Source organism: Papio anubis, chromosome 12 (genome assembly GCF_008728515.1).
Source record: "Papio anubis isolate 15944 chromosome 12, Panubis1.0, whole genome shotgun sequence".
Taxonomy (NCBI): Eukaryota; Metazoa; Chordata; class Mammalia; order Primates; family Cercopithecidae; genus Papio; species Papio anubis.
The window spans coordinates 21039461-21060565 of NC_044987.1; the positions used below are offsets into that span (position 1 = coordinate 21039461).

General features: G+C 51.3%; 1 protein-coding gene across 2 annotated transcripts; it reads left to right on the forward strand.

The window, feature by feature from the left end:
- The first annotated feature begins 484 nt into the window (after positions 1 to 484).
- DRD2 (dopamine receptor D2) lies at positions 485 to 19778 on the forward strand. 2 transcript variants are annotated; one of them, XM_021926550.2, is made up of 7 exons: positions 485 to 4752; positions 11244 to 11353; positions 12374 to 12510; positions 13763 to 13953; positions 14912 to 14998; positions 16491 to 16818; positions 18453 to 19778. In XM_021926550.2, exons 1-7 carry the CDS (start codon positions 4468 to 4470, stop codon positions 18644 to 18646), a joined length of 1332 nt encoding a protein of 443 aa, XP_021782242.1. In that variant the 5' UTR covers positions 485 to 4467; the 3' UTR covers positions 18647 to 19778. The 2 variants fall into 2 exon arrangements, with proteins under 2 accessions (XP_021782242.1, XP_009185574.1); XM_009187310.4 differs by lacking the exon at positions 485 to 4752 and adding an exon at positions 5892 to 6303 and having other exon boundaries at positions 18453 to 19761.
- The last annotated feature ends 1327 nt before the right edge of the window (positions 19779 to 21105 follow it).

Genomic DNA, 21105 nt, shown 5'->3' on the forward strand with positions numbered 1-21105 from the left:
TACATTTGTATTAGCAACAAAAAACAACAAGAACAACCAATAATAAATAATAGATTAGAAAATCAAATGCGTGAGGCCTTTCTCAGAACTTGGGTACAGGGACTCTCCCTCACCCTGCAGAAGTAACCAGCACTCCAGAGAATGAATGCTCACCCTCAACCCCACCCTGACCTGCAGTGCTCACATTTGCCATCTACATTGTGCTCATAATTTTAAATCCTAGACTAGGTATGGCTCATGCCTGTAATCCCAGCACTTTGGGAAGCCAAGGCAGGAGTATCTCTTGAGGCCACGAGTGTGAGACCAGCCTGGGCAACATAGTGATGAGACCCCCATCTCTACAAAACATTTTTAAAAATTAGCCAGGCATGGTGGCACATGCATGTAGTTCCAGCTACTTAGGAGGCTGAGGTGGCAGGATCAATTGAGGCCAGGAGTTGAGGCTTCAGTGAGCTATGATTGTGCCACTGCACTCCAGCCTGGGTGGCAAAGTGAGATTCTGTCTCTATTAAAAGAAAATTAAATCCCAGTTTACATCCTCCCTCCTCCAGGAAGTTCTCCACAAACACCCCAGCCACACACATGTACATATGCTCCTGAACATCAACTGTAGTGGACACTGTGGAGTGCCGCCCAGATCCCCCTGCAGGACCACAGCCCTCATCTCCAACTACTGGGAGTGTTGGCAACTGACAGTTCTGGGCAACTGCCCACTGCTGAGGAGAGATGCCTCTTTCAAGGTCACACTGCTTTCCCTGGGACAGCCGCAAGCTATGACATCTATGAGAGGGGATTAAAGGCCCTACCCTGTTGCCCTCATTTTGGCAACTGGTAGGGTGCCCTGTGGGGTCGCCCGATGCCTTTGTAGTGACTTCTCCCTCTGGCCTGTCCTGCTTCCTCACTCCTTTGCGCATCTTGATCCTGAGAGCACTACCCAGTACATTTCCCGCAGGCTGATTTCCTCTTCAGAGTCTACTTCTAGGGACCTGTATTAGTCTACTCTGGCTGCCGTGACAAAAATACCACAGACTGGGTAGATTAAACAACAGAAATCTATTTCCTCACAGTTCTGCAGGCTGGGACATCCCGGATCAAGGTATCAGCAGGACTGATTTCGCTTAAGGCCTCTCTCTGTGGCTAGTAGATGGCTGCCTTCTTGCTGCATTCCCACATGGTCTCTCCTCTGTGCGCGCATCCCTGATGTCTCTTTTTATGTCCAAAGCTCCTCTTATAAGGACTCCAGTCAGATTAGGTTAGGGCCCACCCTAAGGGTCTCATTTTAACATAATCACTTCTTTAAAGGCCCTGTATCCTAATGCAGTCACATTCTGAGGCACTGGAGGTTAGGACTTCAGCATATACCTTTTGTGGGTTGAGGGAAGAGCATAGTGCAGACTGTAACAGGACCCAGCATACAGCAGCTATGGCACCCTCAGGTACCTTTCAAGTGGGAAGGGGTTTTCTTCCCAGCTGCACTAACAGAACCTTTGAATTCAGCAAATGTCTGTTGAGTACATACTGCCCGCCAACCACAGTCAGGAGTTGGAAAAGAACAAGATGGTATGTTTTTTTGTTGTTGTTCATTCCAAGAACAAGAGGAGGAATGAGCAAGACAGGTTGTAACTCTTGTGACGTCTACACCTCAGTGAAAAAAAGAGACTCCTAAATAGGTGTCTCGTGCAGCACTGGGGTGTGTTTCAGTGCTGCAGGACCCTGCAGAGGATGGGTGATGGCTCGGGCAGGAGGACATGGGTGGATTCTAGGGCAGGAGGATTCTGGGCAAGACTCGCTTTGAAGGATGCATAGGGACTGGAAAAGCAGAAGGAAGGAAAGTGAAGGGAAGAGTTTTCCAAATCCCTTTCTCATTTGTAAAGTAGGGATAATAATTAGACAAGATCAGGCATGTTCCAGGTAGTACGGCCATAGACAGGGAAAATAATTAAAAGCCTCTGACGGTTGTTTTGAAGATAAATGAGACAGTATATCAAAAAACTTAGCGAACTATAAAACCTTTTACAAGTATATGATGCTATCATCAGCAGCAGGGAGTTGGGGGAGAAGCTGAGAGCGATGGTCAGGATGGGGGCAGTGAGTGTGCCTCACATGCCTCAGGCCCCTGACACTGCTTTGCACAGTGCTTTATGCCCAGCAGGTTCAATAGATGCTGATTGAGTAAATGAATGTCAGAAGCAGCCCAAGGCACCTGATCAATACATACATGCAGGCCTCCCGCTGTGGGCTCCAAATGGGAAGAGGGCCCAGTTGGCTTTGTAGAATACAGCATCAATATGACACATGCTTCATTACCTTAGAACTGGAAGATTTGCTGCATGGTGGCATTCCATGTCACCCCACATGGAATTAGGCACTTTGCTTTTCCCCAAGGCTCCAGAGTGATGGTGGTGGATAAGACATGATCCATACTCCTCTACCAAAGCTGGAAGAGTGGGTGTGTCAGACAGGGATGAGAGCGTGGAGGTTGGGCAGACCCTCTTCCACTATCCCTTCTGACCCACTGCAGGAGGTGTGCCCTATTCATTGATTGGACATGGCATCACATTCATCCCAAATGGCATCAATTGGCAGTTTTCGGTTTGGGGTAGCAAAGTACCTGGAAGTCACATGCTTTGTATGGAATGCCTTGGAATGCAGATAAGTTTAATTCTATTGTGTAAAATATGAAGACTTTTGTTAGCTGAAAAGCCAACTATATTATCCGTGCATTATGCTTCAGTCACAACCAAAATTCAGGCTGTCAAGTTCATCAACTCCTGATGCCTCCCAACTCTGCTCCTGAGCCCCTCTGGTCCCTTTTCTCTGTGAATATGCCACACCAGCCTCCCAGAGTCCCAGGCAGAAATCCTAGTGTTACCCTCGACTCCTTATCTCCCTGCTTGTCCCGTACCCACTTTTGCCCCACACCTATGCAAGGACCAAGGACCATGAAATTGACTTCCAGTTTAACTCCTGATTCTGAACAGGTCTCTCCATCCTCATTCCCACTATCTTCATTCAGATGACCACAATTTCTAACCTAAATTACAGCCAAAACGTCACTCCCCTCTGAGCTCTGTTCTACATCATACACCTTTCTAGAACACCAGTCCAATAGGGTCATGTCTCTGGGCCCAACCTCTCAGTGACTTTCCAGCTGACAAGACTCAATCTGGCCTACAAATGTCCCTGCGGTTTAATTATCCTCAACATTACTGCCATACCCTACATTTTTGGCCAAGCAGAATTGCTGTTTGATGATTTGGGACCATGTCATATTGTCTCTCTGGAACACGCCCCGCCTCAACCCCTCTCATTTCGCAGACTAAGTTCTCCTTCTACTTCATCCCAGATGATACTTACTTCAAGACACCTTTCCCCTCCATGGGATGAGATGCCCATTCTGCAGGGCTCTCACTGCCTGCATCCTGCCAAACCTCATCATCTCTTATCTGGATTCCTGCTACAGCCTCCCAGCTGGTGTCCTGCTTCCACTCTGGGTCCCTCCTCTTCGTTCTCCACAATGCTGTCAGCATCACCTATTTGAAAGGCAAATCAGATCATGTGGCTCCTGCTGCCCTTAGGATCAAGTATAAACTCCTACCATGACCTTTATGGCCCTCTATGATCTTGCCTATTGCAACCTCCCCAGACTCAACCCTTGCCAGGTCCCTCCGCATCCGCTATCCAGAATCTCTTTCAGGCCCTCTACCTGTTCTCTACCTCTGTGCTTTGCATATACTGCTTCCAATGTCTAGACCGTCCACTGACTCCCAGTTCTTTACCTGGCTAATTCCTACACATCCTTCAGGTGTCTGTCTGTTGAACATGACTTCCTCTAGAAAGCCTTCCCTGAATACCTGAACTTCCCTGAATTCCCTGAATACCTGAGGCTATGTATCTCTCTCCCTGTTCCATTTCCTACTAACTATCACCCATAGATGTAATTGCTTGATTAATTGGCTGTTGCTTCTCCTAGAATGTGATCTGCAGAGCCATGTATATTTTGTTCCTGCTTATGTTTCTAGAACTATATAAAACAATGCTTAATAAATATTTATAGAATCAAGAATGAATGAATACCCATTTCTGTTTCGATGACTGGAAGGTAGCAAGCCTGGTTCACTCAAGTGTGTGGGGCATGGGTCATGCTTAAGAAGTGTTTGTTAAATGAATAAATAAATGATGGATCAGCTCTGTTCAAGCTCATCTTATTATATGTTTTAAAAAATTTGTGCTTGCTCATTTGTCCTACTAGCTGTAAAAACTTGCTAGCAAAAGAGTGGCAGAAGGCCCAACATTTTAAGAAAATTCTTAGCCGTAAACCTTAAAATCCTGAGTTGGAGAATTCTCATTATTAAATGCCAGGAGTTGGTCTTCTCCCTGGAGACCTCTGCAAGAGGCCCACCCACTGACACCCTCTGTCCGTTTTTCCTGGCCAGAGCCTGGCCACCCAGTGGCTCCGCCGCCCCGATGGATCCACTGAATCTGTCCTGGTACGATGATGATCTGGAGAGGCAGAACTGGAGCCGGCCCTTCAACGGGTCGGACGGGAAGGCAGACAGACCCCACTACAACTACTATGCCACGCTGCTCACCCTGCTCATCGCGGTCATCGTCTTCGGCAACGTGCTGGTGTGCATGGCCGTGTCCCGCGAGAAGGCGCTGCAGACCACCACCAACTACCTGATCGTCAGCCTCGCGGTGGCCGACCTCCTCGTGGCCACACTGGTCATGCCCTGGGTTGTCTACCTGGAGGTAGGTGGGCTCCCCGCTTGCTCCAGCACTTTCTCCAGCAGGGCCCTGCCTTGGACACTGGGGACTCTAGCTCCCCACTGGCTTTTACCAGTGAGTTTCCTGGTGGTTCCCCAGGTGATTTTTCCTTCACTCTGGGCTTACTTTTTCTCCTTTTGAAACGGGTAGATTGTTTCCTTAGTAATCACAACTACCATTTGTAAAGTGCTTGCTAAGTGCTGGGCCTCATGTAAGGACTTTAAATATAGCATTTTCCTATATAACCCTCACAGCAGCTCAGAGGCTGGCATTATTGCCACCATTTTGCAGTTGATAAACCAGGTGGTCAGAGAAGTTAAGTGACTGCTGCAGCATCACATGCTGGCAAGTCCAAGCTGGAACACTGGCCTCAGAGTTAGTTCCTTACATCATATTGGAAATAGGAGTAACTGGCGAGGATCCCCAAGGAGGGGCGTGTTTATGCTCCCAGGCCCCTGAAACCTTCATTCCCATCTCCCCACTTCAGAAACGGGGCTGCTGCTCTATGCTCCCCATATCACCTCTCCTTCCCGCAGCTTATTCTGGGGCCCTGTCCAGGACCTCCAGGTAGAGGCTGCCATGGACTGTGCTGTAGCTCTTTTGTTAGGAAGAATTGCATAGTCACTCGTTTCTTGGCCCAGCTCTGCACCTCAAAATGGGGAGTAGGCAGCACAGTCTAGACACTGTGCCTGATGCATTGCTGACACAGACCCAGTGAATACTCTTGGTAACCCTGGAAGTCCATGTTACTCTTCTCACTTTACAAAACAGGAAACAGGCTGGGCACAGTGGCTCACGCCTGTAATCCTAGCACTTTCGGAGGCCAAGGCAGGCAGATCATGGGGCCAGGAATTCAAGACCAGCCTGGCCAACATGGTGAAACCCCATCTCTACTAAAAATACAAAAATTAGCCAGGTGTGGTGGCACACACCTGTAATCCCAGCTACTTGGGAGGCTGAGGCAGGAGAATTGCTTGAATCTGGAAGGCGGAGGTTGCAGTGAGCTGAGATTGCACCATCGCACTCCAGCCTGGGCGACAGAGTGAGACTCTGTCTCAAAAAAAAATAAAATTAAAATTTTAAAATTAAAATTTAAAAAATAGGAAATAGAGGTTTTGGAGAAGAAGTTGCCTTTCTTCACCCAGGTCACAGGGAGAAATGCTGTTGGAGAAATCCCAAAGCAGATATTCTTCTCCAGGAAGACACCTTCAGGGCCAGCAAGCAGATGTGGGACCATTTAGGGATCATCAGTGGGCACAAGCCGGATCCTGCTGCTTTCTCTGCCCGGCTTTCTAGGGTGGTCTGTCCAAGGCTGAAGCAACCTGGGAGTCTGGGTGCATGGGAAGGCATGGGAGCAGACATTTAGGAAAGTGCCAGTGCTCTGCCCACTGAACCGTTACCTTCCTGTCCCGAGCAGAAGAGGAATTGACCAGTGCCTTTGAGGCCATCCCCGCCTGAGAGGGAAGGGGTTGTTGAAAGAAAATGCCAAAGCTTCGTAGGTTTAAACAGAGGAGACATCTAGACGAGCAAGCTCAGGTGAGGAGACGAGACTGGGGGAAAGTGGCTCACCTCCCTGTCCCCAGGCCCCCAAGGGGCTCGTGCGCTTACTGTTGCCACCACCACCCCGACCCCAAGGGAGCGCTGATCCGTCACCCCTTGGCTTCCTTTACTATAGCCAACGCAGGCTGCAACTTCCAAAATGACCTAATTGGATATTAAGGAAGAACCAAAAGGAAACACAAATACAAAACCACTTAAAAATATTCAGTTGACACAGGCCTGGATCCATGTTTATGAGGGCCCCTAGACTCTGTCTATGCCTTCTTAATTCTTACACTTGATCCCCTCCTTCTTCTCTCTTCCAAAGGAGGTCCTAGATCTCAGACCATAGGGAAAAATGGCAGAGCAAACAACCTCTCTGTGCCTCAGTTTCCTCATCTAGAAAATGCAGATAATAGTATCGTACATCATAGCATTGTTGAGGATCAAATGAATTGATGTATGAAAAGTGATTAGAATGTACATGGCTCACAGTGAGCACTACATAAATGTCAGCCATGGTGATGATGATTAAGAGGAAGATGACGATAGATATCCAGCACTGCTCCACATAGGGAGGACTCCTCGTTCCTCTTCACTGCGCCATGGGATAAAGAGGAAGGAGAGAGTACTCCCTATGTTTGCCCCAGGCAAGTAGGTACCCTCTTCCCAAAGGAATGTGTGTTCTGCCCGGGACTCTGGGCATGGCTTCTGTTGGCTTCCAGACCCCCTGTCCCTACCCAGATACTTGAATAGAGACAAATCCGTACGTGGGCTATAGGGAGTTCTCAGGAACCTGTAAGTCTTTCAAACAGATCCTTTAAACATGCTTGTTCACCTTATTTTAAAGGTGAAGCTGAGTGTGTCAGGGGAGGAGGGTGCAGAAGCCGTTCTCACAGGGCAGGGCTCAGACTCTCCCACAGCATCTCATCAAGCTAGAGCTGGGCACTGAGCCTTGTTTAATGGACATTATCTCAGAGATTTGTCCCTAGAGAATGTCCCAGGTGGCATCTCACCTTGCCCTGACGTCCTGTCAGTGCACCCTCACAACCATGCACTGTCCCCTCTTTATGTTCTTGTCATCCAGACTTTTTCCTCCTGTTCCATTTCCAGCAATGCCATGCCAGCGCCTGTCTGGCTTAGGACTAGGTGTGCATTATTTATCTTGCTCAGTGTACAAAAAGCACACTGGTTTTGGAGTAAGAGGACCAGGTTCAACTCCCAGCTCTACTCCTTTTATCTAGATGCTATGGGAAGAGTTCCTGATGTCCACATGTGCCATTCCATGTCAGCCTCACAACCCTTTAAAGACGGGCTTCCTGTGCGCATTTATTTTCTAGATGAGAACAGGAGACTGAGAAGATGAACAAAGATCTCAGAGTTATTCATTCACTCAGTCAGCATTGACTGAGCACTCTGAGGTCTTACCCCAATCTTTGTGCAATGGGCTAAGGCACTGGCCTGTGGGGGATGCAGAGGTTGACAGGGCTCCTACAGTGCAGTCTGCTGCAGGTGACAGTGGAGCAGTCCCCATAGGAGGTGTGGGGCATGTGGCCCAGCATGGGGGTGTCAGGGAAGACTTTCAGGGAGAAGTGATGCTTTAGGAAAAATTACCCAGGAGAGGGAGGGAGACCCTTGCATTCTCAACAAAGCCACCCAGCAGGGAGAGGGAGTAGCTGGCTGAAGGTACGGAGGAGAGGTGCTCATGTCATTTGCCTCTGAGGCTTACTGTCTGCATTCTAAGACATGAGCATCAAGTGGTTGGAACAGTGCCGACATATGATAAGTCCTTAGTATTATTATAGTTATTAGGACTTAGCTGAGCCAGCTCAGGGCCTATACTGCAGGTCTCAGCTTTATGTGAGCAAGAGCATTAAGAAATGATGCCTGGGTGCCTGGGGTATGAAGAAAAGAGCCTTGGGTTCAACTAGCAAACCTGGGACCACTCCTTCCTCTGCTACTAAATCACCAAGTGATCTTGTTCTGTTTTCTTCTCTGACCCTCCCTAGTTTTGTGCACCCTTGAAATAATCATCTTTCCTTTTCACACCTCATGCTTACCAAGTACTTGTCACATAATTATCTCCTATTTTGATAAGCTAGATGGTTCCTTCCAGGACAGCTTAGTAGAGAGCATGGGATGTGATGCTTCAGATTCCAGCTCTGCTGCACACTTGCCGGGTGAACTTGGCCACGTTACATGGCCTCTCTGAGCGTAAGCTCCCTCACCTATGAATGGGTTATGCAAGCCCTTCTTGTAAAAGTTTTAAGAACTGTACATGAGATAAAGTGCCATGCCCACAGTAGATGTTTTATGGACAGTGGCCACCAATGCATTTTCTTGAGTCTTTAGATTAGCAGCCCTAACTACTCTCCAAGGCAGCTTCCCCTGGGACCACAGAGGAAATCTCTTTGTTATTCTGGGCTCCGGAGAGGCCAGTACAAGTAGAGATTTAAGATGCCCATGAAGGCAGGACTGTGTCTGAATTGCTCACGACTGTGTCCAGGAGCCTAGGATAGAGCCTGGCACACAGTAAGTTGCTCAATAAGTGTTTGTAGGAAAGAAGGATGGCAGAGAGGAGGGAAGGAGAGGAGGAAGACAGGGAGGAAGGCCCTGATATCTCAACCTAGATCCCCAGGGAGCCAGTGAAAGTGGCTCCCAAGTACCAGTCCTAGGAGGGGCTTCAAAGTGGGATGTAAACCAGGTGGCGCTGGTTCCCTGCCCAGTGGTACCCTAAAGGTACACTCTGTTTATGCCAGGAAAGCCCTTTATGTGCCCTCCTGCCTCCACCCCCAAACTAGACATCCAGCTGTCAGCTCCTGCCCACCTGGTCAGCGCAGCAGCACAGGGAGCCAGGAGAGGCCCTAGTACGGGGCCCCCATGTGAGCCCCTGGGAAGACAGTGCCGCATGAGAGGCTGGCTGTGTTCTGGGGCAAGCTGCTGTTTCTGCCACACAAGATGACAGCAGCTGCATTGCCCATCATTGAGCTTAAATGCCAGCGTTTGGTTGGATGACTAGGAGCAGAAGAGAGGGCAGTGATCAGAATGAGCAAGGTTATAATTAGCCCTGCTGCCGAGCTGCGCAGTGACACGCAGTCTGCCCTACTCCAGGCTGCGGGAGGGGGCTTTCCCGCTCCCCTCTGCTCCTATTGATAGAAGCCAAAGGTGCATCTCCCTGTCCTGACTCCATCCTCAGGGAACCGGGGCTGCTCCAAGCTTCCCGAGTGCTAGCGACAGTCTGCCATGTGTGCCTGTGTGTGAATGGGTGGTATGAGGTGGGGGGGCGGTGTGTGTGCATGTGTGTGTGTGCGCCTGTGTGCATGTGTGTATGAGAAACGTGCTGCTGCCAGGAGCTAGACTCTCCATTTCCCATCCTACCAAGGACACAGCTCATCACAGCAACCCCTCTGCCCACCCCAGCCCACTCGGGCGTTCCTCGAGCACTAGCCCAGATCTGCCTTCTTTCATTCTCTGGGTATAAGAAGGAACAGAAATTTCTTCTCTGTTTCATGGAGAGTCTTCATCTTCACCATTATTCTTAACAGATAATTTTGGGGCCCCGACTCTGCCATGTACTGCGCCTACCACTGAAGGGCTTGCCTGGCGCAGCCAGAGCCTGGGCCAGAGCAGGACCAGGAACTGGGCCCACAGGCCTTGGGGAAATCACTGCACTTTTCGGAGGCTCAGTTTCCTCACTGGTTCTCAGTTTCCTCATGGGCATTCTAAAATTTTACCTGGAATCTAATTTACAGAGGTATGGCTGAGTGACAGCACAGGGAAGCCAGTGCCATTGGGAAGACTTTAACGTGATGCACAATATCCCTAGAAACCAGATGCTCGGCCTGCAATGTGGGGTGCAGGGGGAAGCAGCAGGCTTAGGTAAAGAGGCAGAATCAGGGGCGAGGGAAAGCCCAGGCCACAGCCCTGTTGGGGATCCCACAGGAAACTCAAGGCAGGGCAGATTAAACAGCCTAGGGGGCTGGGCACGGTGGCTCTCGCCTGTAATCCTAGCACTTTGGGAGGCCGAGGTGGGCCAATCATGAGGTCAGGAGATCGAGACCAACCTGGCTAACACAGTGAAACCCCGTCTCTACTAAAAATACACAAAATTAGCCAGGCGTGGTGGCAGGCGTCTGTAGTCCCAGCTACTCAGGAGGCTGAGGCAGGAGGATGGCGTGAACCTGGGAGGCGGAGATGGCAGTGAGCGGAGATCGCGCCACTACACTCCAGCCTAGGCGACAGAGCAAGACTCCATCTCAAAAAAAAAAAAGAAAAAAGCAACCTAGGGTTGGTTGGCTAGTCTCAATCATCCTGGCAGGCTTTGGGCTACAGGGGTGATCTCTAGTTGTCTCTCTGGTACCTGAGATAATTTGGGACAGAGGAAATATTGGCTTGATGTGTGTGTGAGTTGGAGAAACAGGGTGGCTGGCTTGCATTTGAGAGGCATCCTTCCAAATCAGTCACTTTCTGTCTTCAGGAATTAACTAGCTCTGGGACAGGAAGTCTCTCTGTGGGTCTGCAAGGCTCCGAAGTGCCAGCATATCATGAATGGAGAAAATAGAAAAATATAGTCAACATAGGTGTCTCTGTGATAAACGGATGCCAAATACACAAATACAGAATCTAAGAAAACACACAGGGTTAACAAAGGTTGCAGAGATTAAGGTTGAAAGTTGAGGCCCTCTGTATAAGTTGGCTGTCTTTCTTCTAGCACAGTAATTGGCATTAAGTGGTCTTACGTATCTGGGAAAAGACGAGCCAGGGGCAAGGGCCTCAGACACCCATGGGCATCATGCCCCATACCCCAGCTGGATGCCCACAAGACTCGCAGCTGTCTCCTGAGTCTGTGGCCTCATCGGCTCCAGGAGTACCAGGCTACAGGACCTAAGCTAATCTCCCGCTCCTGCTGTTCATCCATTATGTTGCTTTATCCCCAGGTGGTAGGTGAGTGGAAATTCAGCAAGATTCACTGTGACATCTTCGTCACTCTGGACGTCATGATGTGCACGGCGAGCATTCTGAACTTGTGTGCCATCAGCATCGACAGGTGAGCCCAGCCAGGGTGGAAGAGGTTGCTCTGGCCACTCACCATTCCCTCTGCCCCAGCTTTTCTCAAAGCCAGACTGTGTCTGGTGTCTGTGGTGCTGTGCAGCTGGCTGTGTGCATGTGGGTCCATGTGTTTGTGTGTATGGGCGTGCATGTGTGTATGTTTGGCTAGGGGAGCACACACTCCCTAAAGAGAAGCCATCTATGGGCAGTGGTGCTGCCAAGCATATTCAGACAGCGACTGGTATAAAAAGGAAAGACTGTGATTCTCATGGAAGCCCTAGCTCTATCACATCTCACTCATGTGACCTTGGGCAGATCATGGACATTTTCGGAGCTCTCAGTTTCATTTTCTAGAAACCTACACTGATGACACCTGCGGCCCAGAGCTACAGTATCTGGTTATGCATTTTATGTCCTTGGCACATGGCCAAGGGTCCCAGGCCATGCACACCTTGCTAAGCTGCATCCTTGGAGGCTTCCACTAATTTGCACAGATATGACCCTACCTCCCTCACAGCATTCTTGGAAGATGAAATAAGTTAATGAATGAGAAGTGCTGGGTAAACAAATGTGATGAAGGATTGTAAACAAATGACATTGTTAATTCCTACTAAGGCTTAAATCTTGCTCTGAGGGGCCTGGCTAACAATTTATCAACAAACATTTCCACCTTTCATGGGCTCAGCACAAGTGCAGTAGGTACAGTTTCAAAGGTGCAAAGATCCTCACCATGGTTCTTTGAAAAGCCTGAAATCCGAGTGGGGCTATTTAGAATAACAGATATGAGCCAAGAGTAAACAATAGCTCACCAGTAATTAAGTGTTTGGGCTTTGCCAACTGTCCTCGCCATCTTTGTTTGGGGACAGGAGGGAGGGTTGAGTTAGCATCTCAGGCAAGCTTCATAGAGGTGTGTCAACTTTTTAGCCCCAAGGAGTGAGGGTGCCTCTGGTGTGTGCATGTTGTGGAGTGAGGGGTCCCTGGGCCTGCACCTCAGATTCAGGGTCCCCCACGCTTGCAGGTACACAGCTGTGGCCATGCCCATGCTGTACAATACGCGCTACAGCTCCAAGCGCCGGGTCACCGTCATGATCGCTATCGTCTGGGTCCTGTCCTTCACCATCTCCTGCCCACTCCTCTTCGGACTCAACAACGCAGGTACGTTCTGCTTTTGTTTGCCTGGGGCTCGGCTGGCCCTGGGCCCCTGCTCCCTCAAAGGGCCCTGAGGGAGCAGAGTCCCTGGCACAGATATGGGTGGAGGCCCAATGGGGACCAGTCGCCACCCTGGACTGAGTCCAGGCTACATGTCCTGGGCCAAGCCCAATTCAAGAATCGTCCTAGGTTGGCAGAGAGGAAACTGTGGTCCAGGACACAGTGGAGTTCAATGAGGAGTGGGGATAATGGTTCAGGGGGATGACTGGGAATTTTCAACTTTGGTTATTAAGTTGAAGAGGCAAGACATGCTTCACAAACTGCATGTGTATGTATGTGCACATGCACACGGGATGGGGGAGGCTTGCTGGGCTTCCATCTGCCCCTGACAATGGTATTTTTGTAATGAAGTTGCAGCCCTCAGGGCCCGCTAAACCCAGGCCAGGCCTGAGTCACCTGGAGCAGGAAAGCTAGAAGCAAATAAGAGGTGAGCTGACTGCGTGCCCATTTCTGTGGGAGGCAGAGTTAGGAGTGTCTCAGACAGAGAGAACAAAAAGCCCCCGACAGCGTGGAACTTCCTCTCATCAGGGAGGCAAGAGCGATGGCAGGTGTGCACCTCTGGAGATCGTAACAACATAGGATACAGTGAAGCCTTGAAAATGTGTGGTTCAGTATCTATTATAAGCATCACAGGAATTCTAAGTGGGAATAGTGCTAAATATACTTGGATTAATGCAGGAAGGCTCTGAGATAGAGGACAGGCATGTGGTAGACCTGGAGTGCACACAAACATATGAAACACATAGGAACACAAGTGAGTTCAACAAACAGAGCCAAGTTATCTTGCTGCAAACATTAAAAGGTGGCCGACCTCTCCCAAGACACAGGTCAGACTAAGATGATGGTTTACTCTTTTAAAAGTTTTTTTGTGTCATTCCTTCTGGATACTCCAGCTTCACTTTTTATGCCCAGACATGGCAAAACTAATGACCAAGTAATGAGGGAATAGTAATGGAAAGACTTGGGAGCAGTCCATCATCATAACTTAGGTTTTTGCTCACAACATGTTTTTAATACTCTGGTTTCTGCTGTGCATTTATATGTATCTAAGATGACCAGGCAACCTTAAACATCTAGTCGCATTCATATTCTCTGTAAAATCGCTCCTCATTTCTGGAAGGACATGAATGGGCTCTTGTGGAATTATGACCCAGTGGGCCCGCTGACTCCCTGCCCGCCTGGGCTCTCCCTCTCCCAGACCAGAACGAGTGCATCATTGCCAACCCGGCCTTCGTGGTCTACTCCTCCATCGTCTCCTTCTACGTGCCCTTCATCGTCACCCTGCTGGTCTACATCAAGATCTACATTGTCCTCCGCAGACGCCGCAAGCGAGTCAACACGAAGCGCAGCAGCCGAGCTTTCAGGTCCCACCTGAGGGCTCCACTAAAGGTCTCAAGACACCCCCCCACCAACTCCAAGTGTCCCCACCTAACCATTACCAAGAGGGTTCATCCTATGCTCAGGTGGGGGCTTGGGACACCTCAGCAAGGGTTAGGTCTAGGCTAAAGGAACTCCCAGGAGCTGGGGAAGGGCAGATTTTGAAGGCATGGACCTCAGCGGAGCAATCTGAGTCTCCAGGAGAGGGAGGCAGGGTCCATGACACTCAACAACAGGGAGAAGTCTTTGGTTGGAGATCTTTGTGACTGAAGGTGGCAACTCTTGCTTGGTACCCCCGTGGGCTCCTCTCTTCCTCTTTTCTGGTTTCTCTGTCTCATTTTAGCTCCCTCTGACTCCTCCATCCTCTTTCTTTTACCTTCTGTACTCTCTGTCCTCCCCTCCAAACACACATCCCTTTTCCTGACTTTCTCTCCACTATGCCTCTCCTCTGCTGCTCTTTCATTTTCCCCCTGATGTCTTGTGAATTCTCCCCTTCACTCAGTCCTTCACAAGGAAGACAGTGTGTGGGCACAGAAGGAACAAGAGCTCTTGGGTTAGACACATCGGGTTCAGATCCTGTCACTGCCACTTTTTTTGCTGAGTGACCTTAGGCAAGTTGCTTAACTTCTCTGAGCCTGTTTCCTCATCTGTTAAATGGGAATCAAAATACCAGCCCCACAGGGTGGTCTTGAGGATTCCATGTGAGAAGGGATGTGAGTGTGCCTAGCACAGTGCCAGGCCCTTAGCAGGTGCTCCGTAAAAAACAAGGTCCTTGTGTCCCTCGTCCTACCTACCACTGTTTGTCTCATTCCAGCCTTCTCCCTTGCCCCAGCTGCCTCCACTGGCCCCCACCCTACTGATCTCTGAGCCCTTCTGCCCAGTCTGAGTTCCATGGACTGCTGCACTTTGGGTTTCTCTCCCCTGCCATCCCCACCACCTTGTGTGACCCATGTGCTGGCTCACTCCACAGGGCAACTGTACTCACCCCGAGGACATGAAACTCTGCACCGTTATCATGAAGTCTAATGGGAGTTTCCCAGTGAACAGGCGGAGAGTGGTAAGTGCTCAGGCCAGGGACCCAGAGTCAGGTCTTTCTGTCCCTAAGGAAGCCCACTGGCCATGGTTCTGAGACCTCAGAAGCTGGCCAATGGGAGAAGCACCCCCAGAAACCCCCACCTTGCTTCAGCTGAAGGCAGACTCACTGTGCACACCTCCAAGCAGGCATGGAGTGAGACACCTTGGTTCTGCAAGGCATGGATGTGTACAAGAAAACGGTTGGCCATACCAACATAATAAAAATGATAATAATGGCTATTCGCATTTCTCAAACATCTACCATATCCCTATTATCTCATCAAATCCTCACCTCGACCCCGGGAGGTAAGTCTCTTTGATCGAACCGATCTTCAGTTGACAGAAGAGGAAACAGGCTCAGAGAGATTAGGCAACTCACCCATCTCAAGAGTTGGCGACACTAAGCCCAGACCTGTGTGACTCTGAAATCCACACCTGTGTTCTTTGCACTGACATGAGCTGCCTTATGGATGGGCAGGTTCTGGGGGAGGACGGAATAGAGCAACTGCAGGGACTGGTGGTGCAGCAGTCTGTGTACATAGAGCCCTCAGGTGCAGAAGCACAGCAGACCCCCGCCTCTGCCAGGTGGTAGCTGTACCAGGATGCAAGCAGCAGGCATTCCATCCTCCAGAGGGATGGAGAACAGGGCCAGAGAACCCACAGAGGGCTGCATACAAAATCCAGGTCAGGTGTCCTGCCTTCACCTGCACTGCAAGGACAGGACTCTAAGAAGCTGTTTATGAGGCAGATGCCAAAACAGAGCCTCAGAGTCAGGACCAAGGCAGCAGCCCAGTTATGCCACCTGGGCACATAGTGAAGCTGCACTTCAGAAGTTCAGACTAACACCTCCAAGGCCTCAAACAGGAGAACCTACAGAAGAACCCAGGAGGTCATGAGTGGATCCATGCCAGGGCCCTCTAGGTCACCCCGGCAGGGAAGATGTGAGGCCCCGGGGGTCAGCCCTTTGGCACCTGGATCAGTCTATCCAGAAGAATATGGAGCCCATGTGTGTATGCAGGTGCAGATACCCATGAAGTGGGAGCACTGGGCCCCTTGTTTGACAGGGAGAACAGGGGTGGCTGCCCTCTTTGCAGTTGGAACATGAGTTTCTGGAGGCAGGGTCAAACATCATCAGCTCTTTATCCCAGCAGCCAGTGCAGCACCTGGCACTTTGCTAACAGTAAGTGTTGCTCAGGCCATAAGAGATAAGTCCCTGGTACTCAGCCCCGGCAGAACAGAGGTTGGGTATTAAGGCTGCATGAGGATTGCCATGGGAAAAAGGACAGGGTCAATCCTGCCAGGGCTGCCGTGGGTCCTGGGTCCCATGCCTCAGTGACATCCTTGCTTCCCTGGCAGGGTGACCCTGTGGTGTCTGCAGGAGTCTTCAGAGGGGGAAAGGGAGGGGCCAGTGAGATGGGAGGCTGATGCCTGGAAACTGGTCCGGCTTTACCCAGAGCCCTCTGCCTCTGGTGCAGGAGGCTGCCCGGCGAGCCCAGGAGCTGGAGATGGAGATGCTCTCCAGCACCAGCCCACCCGAGAGGACCCGGTACAGCCCCATCCCGCCCAGCCACCACCAGCTGACTCTCCCCGACCCGTCCCACCACGGTCTCCACAGCACTCCTGACAGCCCTGCCAAACCAGAGAAGAATGGGCATGCCAAAAACCACCCCAAGATTGCCAAGATCTTTGAGATCCAGACCATGCCCAATGGCAAAACCCGGACCTCCCTCAAGACCATGAGCCGTAGGAAGCTCTCCCAGCAGAAGGAGAAGAAAGCCACTCAGATGCTCGCCATTGTTCTCGGTGAGTCGGCCCTGGCTGCTGGCCACAGCCCCGTCTGCGAAAGGTCCCATTCCCTGCCACGTCCTTCCTAACCATGGCTGCAGGATCATGGGGCTAGCGTTTCCTCAGGCACAGGCCAAGCCCATTGACATACAGACAGCCCTATTAGGTAATTTCTGTACTTGTGCTCACTTTACAGATGGGCAAACAGAGGTTTAGAATGGTTATAAAACCTGACCAAGAGGACCGGTGGTTTGAACTCAGACAGTCTGACTCCAGAGTCTGGGAATTTGATCAGTCTATTATGCTGGCACCAGAACTTCATGTGTCTGTGTGCCCAGGAAAGTCACTTTCTCTCTCTAGACTCCCCATCTGTAGAGTAGGTTACTTCTCAGGGTTGTCGTAACAATCCGTTGGTGAAAGCATTTTCTAAGCTACAAAGCACTATCCATATGTAAGTGTCATTATTATGGTTTTTATTACTATTGCTCTTGTTGAGGAATTGGGAAATTCAGTTCACTTCCCTCAAGCAAGATTCCATGGGACCAGAGCTGTGAAAAATAAAAGGGATGTTGGGGAGTGGCCCCCAATCTAAATGAAAAGCAGCCTTGTCCACAAAGCAGGATTTTTCAATAGAAGTCTAGAAAACCACGTGGTAAAGGTCAAAACCCAAAAGGTGGACTGATATGGGTGGCTGGGAAAAGGAGGGACCCCTGTGACTCTGTCTTCCAGGAAGCACCTGAATCCCCTTTGACTGCCTGATGATCTTGGGGCATGAGTGGGGCAGCTGTTACCTCCCTTCTTTTATGAATGATGGCACTTGTTTCCGTGGGACCACTCATGATCATGGGACTGGGATGTGGTAGGCTGGGATTGAAGCCAGACCCTCTGCTGTAGTCCACAGGGGCTCGGCCCTGTGGCCCTACTCTTCCCAGACACCGTTCAGTCTCCAGGGATGCCTCCTGTGCCTGTAGGGCATTCCATGTACACACTGCTTCCAGGCTGAATGTCACACCTGCGCAGGAGGTCCTGGAAAAAGTGCACCTGAATTAGGTGAGCAGAGCAGGTAGGCGGCCGCCCTGGGTGAGAGGGCGTGGTTCGAGGCAGGGATGAGCAAGTGTGTACCCACCAAGACTAGGGAAATTGGGAGAAGGCTGGAGCAAGATCACTTGGGGACCTGGATAGACCGGAGTTCAGCTCTCAGCTTCGCTGCTCAAGAGTGAGCGACCTTGGGTATATTGCAGAGTTGTTGGGAGCGTTTTTCTTACGTACCTCATGAGGATGCTATAAGAACTAAGTGACATTGGTCTATAGCCCTCAAAGATGACCTGGAAGTAGAGCAGATATTTCCATTTCTACTGGCTAACCTGGGTCAGAATGGTAACCTTTTGGATTTATTGTTAAACCATGTACCCTTTCCTAAGAGGTGGGAAAGGGACAAATGAGGAAAGTGAGGCTGAAGGAGCTGAAGGGATCCTTCACTGCAAATGGGTGTCAGAGGCAGGTCTAGGATCCAAGACCGGGACTCCTCCTACAGTGCTGCTGTGGCTACAGCCCGCCGTCCTGGCATATGTGCCCGCGCACACTGGGTGCGGCTGTTCCCAGCTGTGCCTCCCTGGCCCTGGGGACCAGCCTGACCATGCCCTCTCCCTCAGGCGTGTTCATCATCTGCTGGCTGCCCTTCTTCATCACACACATCCTGAACATACACTGTGACTGCAACATCCCGCCTGTCCTGTACAGCGCCTTCACGTGGCTGGGCTATGTCAACAGCGCCGTGAACCCCATCATCTACACCACCTTCAACATTGAGTTCCGCAAGGCCTTCCTGAAGATCCTCCACTGCTGACTCTGCTGCCCGCCCGCACAGCAGCCTGCTTCCCGCCTCCCTGCCCAGGCCGGCCGGCCTCACCCCTGCGAACCGTGGGCAGGAAGGCCCGGGTGGACCAGTCTCCTCTTCACCCCGGCAGGCCCTGCAGTGTTCGCTTGGCTCCGTGCCCCTCACTGCCCGCACACCCTCACTCTGCCAGGGCAGTGCTAGTGAGCTGGGCATGGTACCAGCCCTGGGGCTGGGCCTCCCAGCTCAGGGGCAGCTCATAGAGTCCCCCTTCCCACCTCCAGGCCCCCTATCCTTGGCACCAAAGATGCAGCCGCCTTCCTTGACCTTCCTCTGGGGCTCTGGGGTTGCTGGAGCGAGTCAGGGCCCAGAGGCTCAGTTTTCTCTGTTTGTGGGGCTTGGCGTGGAGCAGGCGGTAGGGGGAGATGAACAGTTCACACCCTGCAAGGCCCACAGGAGGGAAGCAAGCTCTCTCGCCGAGGAGCCAGGCAACTTCAGTCCTGGGAGACCCATGTAAATACCAGACAGCAGGATGGACCCCAGAGATTGCCAAGCCAAAAACCTTAGCTCCCTCCCACACCCCAATGTGGACCTCTACTTTCCTGGTGAGTCCGGACCCGCCTCATCCCGTTACAGCTCCCCAAGTGGTTTCCACATGCTCTGAGAAGAGGAACCCTCATCTTGAAGGGCCCAGGAGGGTCTATGGGGAGAGGAACTCCTTGCCCTAGCCCGCCCTGCTGCCTTCTGACGGCCCTGCAATGCATCCCTTCTCACAGCACTTACTGGCCAGCCTGGGGCCTGGCGGGGAGGTCAGGCCCTGGAACTCTATCTGGGCCTGGGCTAGGGGACGTCAGAGGTTCTTTGAGGGGCTGCCTCTGCCACACTCGGACGCAAAACCACTTTCCTTTTCTATTCCTTCTGGCCTTTTCTCTCTCCTGTTTCCCTTCCCTTCCACTGCCTCTGCCTTAGAGGAGCCCATGGCTAAGAGGCTGCTGAAAACCATTTGGCCTGGCCTGGTCCTGCCCTGAGGAAGGAGGGGAAGCTGCAGCTTGGGAGAGCCCCTGGGCCCCAGACTCTGTAACATCACTATCCATGCACCAAACTAATAAAACTTTGACGAGTCACCTTCCAGGACCCCTGGGTAGAAGGGAGCAACGCCACTTCCATGCTTGGCATTCAAGTGTAGCGAGACCCCTGTGTCTGCAGGGTCTAACTCAAGGGAAGCCAGGTCGCCCCCACTGCTCCACCTCCCCTGTTGCAGCTCCTGCTTCCTCTGAAGGACCCATTCTTTGCCCTGTCACCCACCAGGGAAGAGAAGGCTCTGTGGAAAAGTGGTCTTGGATGTACTGGCATTGCCTGTGTCTGCCTGTGTCCCTTGCCCTGTCTTCTGTCCCGTGTCAGGATCCCCTTCCTCTAGGGCAGGCTGGGAGAAGCAGGGAAGGCCCTGACCACTGCGGCCTGGACAGTTCTCCCTTCTCTCAGCCTCCAGGCGGGTCCCTAGCTCCAAGTCTTCTGGGGCCACAACTTGGTACTGCCCTGACAACAGAAACTTGACTTTCTACAAATGAAGTGTAAATCAACCCAGTGAGGGAGGAATATTCTTACCACCTTGAGAATAACTGCAGTGATGACAAACAAGGTGCCGGCACCCACGGGCTCAGGCTCTGGGGAGCTGTCAGGGCGTAATTTGCATGCTAAATACAATATTTTTAGCACCAAAGTTTGGAGCACTTAACTTGCCCTGAACAGTTAATTATGGACTTTGATCTTCTCCCTGAACCTAAAGGTAGTGCTAAGCCCTGGGTGAGGCTCCTGTCCCCAGGAGCACCCTGATTCTGGAAGGTGAGCAAAACAGGTCCCTAGTCTAACTCAGGGAGACCAATGACTCAGTGACCATCTCCTGGGGAAAGCATCAGGTCCCCAAGGGGCTAGAAGCCCCAGGGACCCAACCCATCCCCATTGCACACATACCATGCTCAAACTCTATGAAAGATCTTGACCCAGATGGATGCTTAAAAGTACATCCCACGATTAGGAATCTTATGAGGGTATACAAGCTTATCAGATGTGAGGATTGGAAGAGATGACAAAGAGAAGCAGAGGAAAGAAGGAAAGGAGGGAGGGAGAAAGGGAGGGAGGGCAGGGAGACCCAGAGCAGGGTGAGAAGAGCATTGACAGGGAGCAGAGGGGAAGAGGGCAGGGCAGGGGCGGGAGGCGGGGCAGAGGAAAGTTGCCCACAGTTGTCACGAGGCTTCATGTCTTTCTGCCAGACAGCAGATTGACAGCTAGAGTGGGCAGGGGGAGGGCTGGGCTCCACCCTCTCTCCCCTCTCAGCACTTCAGGGGCAAAGAAATGGGAGGAGTAGGACCCGACACGACATGGGAACACAAGGTGGAAGGGGGTGGCCTAGGCTCTGACTCTCTCGAGAGGTCCTGACGATGGTCTCTTGCTCTTGACGACAGGGTGGAAAG

Bases quoted from the DNA above. Each gene is read 5' to 3' on its own strand.
- DRD2 (XM_021926550.2), top strand. From the start codon at position 4,468: ATGGATCCACTGAATCTGTCCTGGTACGATGATGATCTGGAGAGGCAG. The intron at 4,753-11,243 runs GTAGGTGGGCTC...CTTTATCCCCAG, and splicing joins CCTGGGTTGTCTACCTGGAG to GTGGTAGGTGAGTGGAAATT. The intron at 13,954-14,911 runs GTCTCAAGACAC...CTCACTCCACAG, and splicing joins ACCTGAGGGCTCCACTAAAG to GGCAACTGTACTCACCCCGA.